The sequence below is a fragment of the Formica exsecta genome, unplaced genomic scaffold (genome assembly GCF_003651465.1).
Source record: "Formica exsecta isolate Colony F162 unplaced genomic scaffold, ASM365146v1 scaffold37, whole genome shotgun sequence".
Classification (NCBI taxonomy): domain Eukaryota; kingdom Metazoa; phylum Arthropoda; class Insecta; order Hymenoptera; family Formicidae; genus Formica; species Formica exsecta.
Window position 1 is genome coordinate 441,025 of NW_021850941.1, and position 10,080 is coordinate 451,104.

Genomic DNA, 10,080 nt, shown 5'->3' on the forward strand with positions numbered 1-10,080 from the left:
GTTGCTACATAACAGTATAAGCTCTATCGCTTATTTTATACTTAGAAGTATTGTAATGTTTCGATTATAGAGATAACATAATGGGAAAGTTGTATCTTAGCATAAGCTAGAATAATCTGTAAAGATAAGTAGTCAAATAAATGAAAAGTACATTTGATGTTGCAGACGATCCTTTTTCTTTATAACTTTGACCAAAAAAACTCGATATTTTAATTATATAATTTAATATTATTGAAAATGAATTACGCATATACATATAAGGGGTAAGAATGGAACATAATGATCTCTGCCTTGTTATGATTTATTTGTGTCATTCACGAACATAACAGAGAGCACTGCGTGCTCAAATATACAATGTAGATATGTACTCGTTAGAAAAGTATACACATCATCTATATCGGTATTATTGTTATTTGCCCATAAATTAACTACATGTATGCGAACACAATCGCGTTCATAATTAGAGTAGGTTTTAAACAAAGTACATATTCTCACCAATTTAAATAATTATATCAAATTAATAATTACCAATATACATGCATTCGTTTATATATATAATTTATTTTGTGCATATTTCTAGAGTCATGAAAGATATGTATTTATTATTTTATAATCCAGCAGGAAGAAAGAGTTCGCATACATTTCCTTTTTTATAAATTATAAGTCGTTCGTATTTGAAGCAAATAAAAAGCACATTTTTCACTAAAGCTTACGTAATGAAAACTGAACAAAAGCTTACTTTAGCATCGTATCCGGGAGAGATTTAAATAATTTATAACAGCATTAGCATTGGGAGTTCACATTTTACATCGCGTTCTTGTTTCTTGGACTTGTTTAAGCGCTACTTTCAATATGAAGCGACTGAATTCACTTACTACATGAAATTTATTTGAGAAAGCTCAGTCCTGTGGTATAGAGTGACCCACTTGTACGAAAAATACAGTACGTTTTCTTTTTTTTTCTTTTTTTATTTTTTTATCTTCATGGGCATCGCTGGAACAATGGAGTAAATGGAAAATTTTCTGGGGTGAGGATTTGGAAAGATGTTCCTTACGACTTACAGGCAGCCATATAGTCGGAAGTATATTGACTCGAAATATAGTTATAGTAGGATACTCTAGGATCACTATAGCGAGCAGACTAAAGTTTCTATTTTAAGCGTGTGTGATTGGAGAACGTATTACTTTTAATCATACTACTGCTGTTTTTAATCATACTACATCGTTATTTTTTGTTGGCACATTTTCCATTAGTCAATATATGTCACTCGAAATATATCACCAGTTTTGATATAATTTTTATCTATACAGTTTGTATAATATATAATTCTATATATGTAAATATTACGTATACTTTTTCCGTGATATAACTTATATCTCTCAATTTTTTTATGCGATTGACAATAGTTTGATTAAATTTAAATTCATAGACACACTTTAATATTTCAATCAATCAAAAGAATGTAAATATGTTGTACACAAATCAAATCTTTATTTCGCCACTTATTAAAAAATTGACTCATCCAATTTTCAATTTATTTATACTCAGCCATTTTCCAGAAACGCCCATATTTCATAATATTCAGATTCTTTCCTGTATACATCCTACGTATATGTCATCAAATAAATGTACTTAAAAATATATTAAAGTACAATTGTTAAATTCGCAAATCTGATCACAAATGCAATTCTCAAAGAAATTAAATAGATTTCTCGCTGGAATTTATCTATATTAAATCTTTATAGAATTATTTTGATTATATTTTTAAACGTACGTATACACATAAATGATATATTTATAATATATCAAATTATAAGAGTACTTTGTGTGCATCGCGCGCGTTCTTGTTCTCTTTTTTCTTCTTAACATATATAATTCCTTATACAATCTAAATGTATATTATTATTTATTATCAGGTTCACAATCGAATAGTCGCATCAATTACAAACGTACATGCGTGTACGAAGCGACTACTGATATACATGATGCCAAAATCACGTTACATATGTTGCTTATACGTGTATGTGTATACGCCAGTGTTCAGATACATTATCACAAATAGTGCCCGTTGTCGGGCATTATATCTAAACATGTATCACGTTAATAGAACATTTGCGCAGAAATTCTAGCGAGCGTGAAATAATAAACGATGCATGTATATGTATAGAGATCCAACGGGCGCGTTCAGTATCTGTACTATCTTAGAAATACTATCGGTATTCAATTGTACTCCGCTGCTAATCCAGCTAATGATCTGTCGTCTCTAAATCTTGCCCGCACTTGTTCGGTCTCGCCTTTATCGAGGGTAAGGCCTTATATTCCATGCGTTTATATGTATCTTCTATAAAAACTTATGTATATGTATATCTGATTTCTTATTAATCTAAAAACATTTAAGCTATCGTCATGCTCAACATCACGTATGACAGGAAAATTCTACGGGGATATTGTAAATACAACCTGTATTTGAAATAGTGCGGGACCAGCCTGCACTCTATCGCGAGCAGCATATTATCTCGATAGAAAGACAAAGCAAAATGCAAATCGATCTCGTTTCCATTCACGATCACCATTAGATCGTTGGAATTGAGCAACGTATGTTTCGCGAAAGATCGAGCTTTCTACTACATTGGATCGTTTATTATTTCATGCCTGCTGCACGAGGTAAGGTTACAAAGCACAGAATTCGCCTTCCGGCCCTTTGAGACAGAGATTGTACTTAAGTCAGTCAAGCGATGTGCATTAAATGACGACAGAAGGAAACAATGTCCAAGCCGACGTCCGACAATATTTGCGAGCTTCCGCAGTGTTTACTTTCCGCCTCTTGTCTTCATCTGCAATGCAAGCTTTGTCATAATCTTTCAATAACAATAGAACAATAGAAGTTTTATGATCTTATTGTGAAAGAATTGAAATCCCTATTTCTATTAAGAAAAGAGACGAGATTCAAATAATTTAATTAACTACAATAACGCAGATGAGATTTAATTAACTCACCTACCTGTTTAAGCAGCTCAAGCTAACTGGAAGTGCATCCGAATCCATGGCTGGAATATGGCCAGACACGGTCTCCGTCAACGGGTACCATTGTGCTACCGGTTTTCTCGGATTATCCAACATCTCTAGCCAGTGATCTCGGCCGATTCCGATGAAGCTCGATCCAATTGCCGTACAACCCATCAATTCATTCGAACCAATTCTAGTGTGGTTAAATTATTAAATTTGCACGGAAAGAGAGAAAAAATTTACTTTCTTATTTAAAAATTCTATATAATGTGCTGGAAATTTTCTCTTACCTATCGTAATCGATTACTTTCACTATAAGACTGACGTCCTCGATGTTGTCCGCGGGTACATCGAAGACAAGTGCCTCATTGTAGATGGGATAAAGAGTATTCTTCTTTACCGTTGTCTTTTTTTTCTTAATTCTTTTACCTTGGCATAGCAGATAGACTTTCACGTAAGGATCTAACGAAAAAATGAAACAAAGTTATATATATAATCAGTTAATAAAGTATATTTTTCTTAATTAGAAAGAAAAAATAATTAATTTAATAATCATATTAAATTTTTGATAAGAAATATTTTATCAATAATGTTGCAAAAAATATCTGATTTTATTTGATTTTGTAAGCACCTGATTTGCCCGTTATATCCATCGCTTTAAGATTCCTGGCTTTGATCACGGTTAATGTCAACCGACCGGCCGTTGGTAGATAGCACAAAGATAACATCAATTCTCCTAGATCTACTTTCTCCTGTAAATAATATTAAAAGTTAAAGTTATAAAGTTTTCACTACGAAACTAAGTAATTGCTTTAGAATAATCAAGCGTTTATCTCATAACAAATAAAATTACCTGCAAGGCGCAGAGAATGTCCATCGTATATTCAATTTCTTGTTCAAGGTCGGTGCAATCTAAGAGTCCTTTAAGAACTACTTGTCCAATGAGATCGTGACGTGAAAAGCGATCAAAATCATAGACCGAGAATTGTAGATAACGTTCCCGCAGGTCCTCATATGACACGCTGACAAGATAAATTATACATCAAATTTTTAATTCGGGTTTTGTAATTTGTTTCGCGTAATTATGTCATTTAGTGAGGATAATTAAACGTTAACAATATATCTTTCAAGATGCATTACATCGTAAATTGTCTTACCTAAAGATAAACGTTTCATTGAATATCGGGTTCAAATTCTTTCGATGTACTTTTGTCTGGAATTTTTTCTTTCTATCTGGCAACAGATACACTTTGATATATGGATCACTGCTACCCGTTACATCTTTTATTGGCAATTCACGAGCTTCCAAAACCTAACATCAAAGAATCAAACATCATGAAACCTGATGGATTCTACATTGAATAAAATAAGATGATAATATTATGTTTTCAGAGAAAGATACAGATGAAAATAATATTAAATGCTATCTTTATCTTACACATCTAAATTTAATAATTAATAATAAAAAAGATTGATTAATGAAACCTCTTACGTCATCGTAAGTATGATATAATCAGAGTACAAGACCTGATTCTTACAAATAAACGTACGCGCGACAATTTTAAAATATTGTTGTATTTCTATAAAAATTATGTAATGCAAAGAATACGCGGAAAATGTAAGAAAGTCCGTTAATAGCACCGTATGTTTAAATTTATCTATAATATTATGAAGCATGGCCTGTATATATATATATATATAATTAATATTAATGCGTTTGAATTCGCCACGTACAGAAATAGCTTAATGTAACTGACATCACCTAATTCGCGTTACCATGTGGTTAATGGTAGTATAGCAGAGAATATGTGTCCATCACAAATGCAATATTCTGATACTTCATTATCGTTATCCAATATCTCTCATTTGTGCTGAATATAACCTAGATACATATTTTCAATTCGCACACCCAGTTTAAATGCAAACTTATTAATTCGTATGCACAGGGAATGAGAATTTCTAATTATTATCATTTTTATTAATTAGTCAAAATTTCATAACGTTAAAAATTAAATCTATTTTGTTTAATATTTTTTATATCCTTAAATTAAATATATATTGTTCTTTTTTTATTGTCGTGTCAATTCGAGTAAACACATTTAATCATATTATTTATAATATATAGTCTAACTACAGTCTTATTTTAATTTAATAGTCCTTTGTGATAGCTTTTAAATATATTAGTTTAACTTACTTTAACAACAAGTCCTTCGATTTCCTTGTCATAGCGCAGAGCGAAATGTAGTTTGCCGGCATATTCCATCTCTGTTGTACTGGAACTTTCCGCGCTCTCTTGTCTCACAAGCTCTTTTTTGTACAATTCCGGCTGTGATATTAATAGTTTACATCAATATTATATTTTATAAGTAAAAATAATTAATTTTCATTATTCAAATATTCATATATTATCGATTAAGCACTAATAATAAAACGAAGATGAACAGAAAACGAAACTCTGTATATTATACGATAAACTTGTTTCAAAAGAAATCAAATGGCAATGCATTGCGGTTTGCATTTCGACATCTATTATAACAAGTTTACGGAATATCATCTAAATACCTTGATAAGACCAAGGCTAGAATCGCTGCGATTTTCGAAGCTACAAATGCTGAACTTAATGTTAGGCAAATCAAGGCGATGCGATAGCTGACGTTGGAAGCTTTGATGTCTCATTGGTACGATGGGCAAAGTGGTTTGACGCAACACCTGGAGCGAAATATTAACATTGAGACAACCGTAAAACTGTAGGATGTTAGAAATGCAGGCTATCATACTGATTCGACTTTGTCGACAATACCTTCTTATTCTCTTTCTGCTCCTGAACATATTCATGAGTGATCGGTTCCGATTGTAGATCTGGGAGAGAATGACTGATTCGGATCGCATTCTGTTGAGTCTGATCAGTCTCAGTATCCTCGAGATTTTCATGTCGAGTCATGTTTATCAACCATCGCCAAGTAGAAGAGCATTGGAAACTCACCGCCGCCAAGAGAACCAGAACAACTAAAGCCACTCCTGCTGCTATCAATAGCTGATAGGGAAAATTCTCGCTCCATTCCTCTGTAAAATGAAGCACTTTTCACTGATACTTTGCACTAAAATTAAATAAATATTAGTAAATTCATAAAGCAATTACAAATAAAGCAATTAATAATTTTTTTTTTAACAATATATAAAATTGATGTTTGTGATATATTTTTATATATGTCTGCTGCTTGGAATAAAAAACCATTTAAGCGTTCCACGGAATGCTACATTTGCGTAGGCAGACCGTAACACAGTAAAAGGGTTGAATAAAATATTCACTCGTGCATTCGTACCGCCATGAAACGTTAGGGAGAGAGCACGTGACTTAAATTTTATATAAAAAAATCTATATTATGTAATTGTTACTAATTATATGTGTCGGGTATCATATTTCAAATCGCTATTTGTTGATAGGTAAAGCATCCATTATTGAAAAAAATATAAAAGTTCCGTATGATTTTTATCAGTCTTGCGCGATAGGAAACAGAAAATGCAAATGAGAAAATACGCTTTAAATAAATTGCGTGTGTATGTGTGTTTGAGAAATACATTATTGAGCTCATCCTACGACAAAGAGAAAGGTATTCTTGGTTTGGCTGGCGCAAATGAAGAGAGGCTCACCACTACACGCTTCGTGGTTGAACGAGCTTTCCGTTCTCGTTTATGTCGGAAACAATGAGTGTCCTGCTAATGACAAGAATATCTTCGCTTTTACTTTAACGTGAAACGAGTTATATGTACACAATATACGGTGTACTTTTCTTTTTGAAATATTTTACGCTTTGCTTTGAGATCATGTTTAAGTTGTACACTAATGATTATTATAATTATCTTATTTTGTGTGTATATATATATGGTTTTTTTTTAAAACAGATAAAATTTCTTGTGCAAGCTTAGTTTCTAAAAAAGTATTGCTTTTTCTCTCTCAAGCATTTTATTCTGAAAATATTGAGCGTATTCTCTTGTATTTCCATTTAGTGATATCTCCATTTTCTATTTTTGTGACTGAGATTTACCATAGACGATTATTTTGCAAAAGTCACCACGCGTCAAGGATTGTTGAAAGTAATACTATATATGCCATATGGGAAATGATAGGAAATCGATGCGCGATTGGTCACACAGTACTTTTGATTGACTAAATTGCGCATGTAGGAGTGCATATCACGTTTTTTGCCCTTTGTCTCTTTTACGAATCAGAATGGTTTTTAAAAAAAGAAAATGGTACGCAAGGTGTATCTTTTATCTTTTAAAACATAAAACAAAACCAGCAAATAAAACTATATATATGTACATAGATTTTTTGCATGATGCCACTTGCAACGCAGTCGAAGCGAAATATGCAGCGAACAAGGACGCCCGTCGGTTTATTGTTACGTTGTTGAAGTTTTCACTTGTTATTATACAATAACAGATGTCTCTCTTCTCGTATCAACTTTTGCATGCGTTTCGTCGCGCCATTTTCAATTATATGTCGAGTAAAATTGCATTGCAATTCAACATAGCAATTTTTTTATAAATAAGAATAAATAAGAATGTTTATTTAGAGAAGAGAAAAATATAAAATGTGTTCTCTCTCATAATCTCAATAAAGATCCAAACTTGCAATTATAATATTACAAGAAAATCTATTTAAATCTTATAATTTAATCTCGATACTTTTAATCCATGACCTATTTTTCAATTCTTTTATTATATTTTAATATTTTATTATATTTCAACAAAATGTATTCACAAAATATATTATAAATCAATATATTATAAATTCAAAAAATATATTATATATCTTATCCTTTTTTTTCCTTTTTAAAAGCTATGTTATTATATAGTCAACAGGAAAATTAACGACAGCTTTTAACGGTGTTGAAAACGTAATGTCATCGTAAGTTACTACGTGTCCAGTATGTTTTCACGCTATGTGTATTTATGTTGTAATAGCCCATACTCACGTAATGAACCCGGAGTTTGCAATACGCGTACGATTTACGAGATACTTCTTCGTCTGTGCCGTGCCAGGACGCAACGATGTATATAGTAAAGTGATTGATGAGCTTTAGCGAATTACGGGGTTACTGCCATCACATACAACTTCTAATGCTTGCCTTTCGCGATGGTCAAGTAATAACTAAGTTATGTTTCCTTGATGTCTCGAGAGATTTTTCCTGCCATAATACTTTTTCCCCGGTACATGATAAATAAATTACATTGATATATTTTATAATATTTATTTTCTTATTTATTATAATTATTTTTTTCTTATTTTATATAAAAAAGAAAAAGAACTTGTATTCAAAACTTAAATTTTGAAATATATATAAACGTTAATTATTTTTAGTACACATTGTTAAATTTTTTAAAAATATTTATGAAATTTATAAATCAAAATATGTAACTATTAATATAAAAAATTGTAATTGATTATATAATAATTATTTTAATTATTTGTATTTTAATTAAATTTGGAGAGTTTGCCGTCAATTGTTTTAAATATAATCATTGGATTCATCGCAAACATTATTCTTAATTAAACATTATTAAGATAATTTTATATTATTTTATTATAATTTATTTATTGTTAATATAATCTCTAAAGTATGAATTCTAAGATATAGACGGACTTGAATTAGCAATAACTAAACAGATATCACATATTTCTCCATCTTTTCTTACAAACTTTTCTTCAATTAATCTAATTTTCATAGAGTACTAGTTAATCATCTTGTCAAAATATATCTATAATAAATATATATATCAATATTTTTTTATTTATCGTGCTTTTTCATTTTCTGTGTGAGACGCTTGCTGTCCCTGACCCTTCTCTTACATTGCAAGGACGATATGAAAGCTCGAATAATAGTTCGCGTGCTATGTTAGGATGCTCCTTACAAGGCTAACATGGAATTTACATCCTTTACCTACGTGACTTGACTGTGATCCCGAGATAAAGTGAAGACGTTAGATGATTATAAAGATTTCTGTTTATCATGTGAATTTAGTGATTAAAGAATTATAGATTTATTGATATTGACAGTTTGTAAAATTCCATCCGACATATAGATAAGAATTTACGTTGCAAAAACGAATTCATACAATCGTGAAAAACATTGCTCTTCGAAGATATTTTGACGATAGCCTTGACCTTTTTTACCTCCAGCTTATTTCAGAATCTCTTTAGACCCAACCCTCTGTGCCTTTTCCTTCTGTCGAATTTTTTTTTCTTTTTTGTCAAAACATGTTGTTGGAATGTATTATTCCTGAAGAGAGAGAGAGAGAGTTTTACATTACTAATATATTTATTCTTGTATTACTGTTTCTTCTTTATACCCATGCACAATAAAGATTTATTTAATCTATTTATTAAAGTTGTACGTGTGTTTGTTTATTTATTATTTGCACGGAAACAATTCATTCGTGATATTTGAAGTATTATACTTTCGTTATATTTTTTCTGTACAATATAAAATATATATAAAAGAAACAATACACACATATAAAAAATAAATATTAGGACAAATATATTATTGTATATATGTGTGTGTGTATATAATAAAATTAAAGTTAAATTCTGTTCTAAAATATCGCCTGAATTATAGATCGCCTCTCTCTTTCTCTTTAAAATAGACTTCTAAAATAGTTTTATATGATAATTTAAGTTCTCATTCGAAAACAGTAGATATTTTTTATGCCTGCTGCTTATAATTTCAGTTCTCGTCTCGTAAATAGCATTTCTCAAAGGATGTGTCCCAGAATTGAAAATGTACATTTGTCTCAGGTTCGTATTAGAGGGATTGATAATCCTCATATTTCCTTTGTATGTACAATAGCATATGTCATACCATATTCATTAATCTCATTGCTAATAATAGTCATCTGCAATGTTTGACCTAATTTTGCATATATATATATGCTATATATTTGCTATAATATATTATATATATATATATTATACATATAGTGTAATACACTATATGTATATATGTATGTATGTATATGTATATGTGTGTGTGTGTGTGTATATATATAAATATATATAATGTCGGAAAA

General features: G+C 30.6%; 1 protein-coding gene across 2 annotated transcripts in view; it reads right to left on the minus strand.

Moving 5' to 3' along the window:
- Positions 1–283: 283 nt before the first annotated feature.
- Positions 284–10,080, minus strand: part of LOC115239246 (synaptotagmin-10-like) — a 30,535-nt gene continuing 20,738 nt past the window's right edge. The window contains exons 2-10 of one of the 2 annotated variants that reach the window (XM_029813670.1): positions 5,807–6,069; positions 5,569–5,715; positions 5,201–5,332; positions 4,164–4,318; positions 3,860–4,028; positions 3,638–3,758; positions 3,297–3,468; positions 3,002–3,199; positions 284–2,834 (exon numbers count right to left, since the gene is read on the minus strand). In XM_029813670.1, the coding sequence (XP_029669530.1) occupies positions 2,831–2,834; positions 3,002–3,199; positions 3,297–3,468; positions 3,638–3,758; positions 3,860–4,028; positions 4,164–4,318; positions 5,201–5,332; positions 5,569–5,715; positions 5,807–6,069 (1,361 nt within the window). In that variant the 3' untranslated portion in view covers positions 284–2,830. Of the gene's footprint in view, positions 2,835–2,997; positions 3,200–3,296; positions 3,469–3,637; positions 3,759–3,859; positions 4,029–4,163; positions 4,319–5,200; positions 5,333–5,568; positions 5,716–5,806; positions 6,070–10,080 lie in introns of both variants that reach the window. The other variant, XM_029813671.1, reaches the window with a different exon arrangement.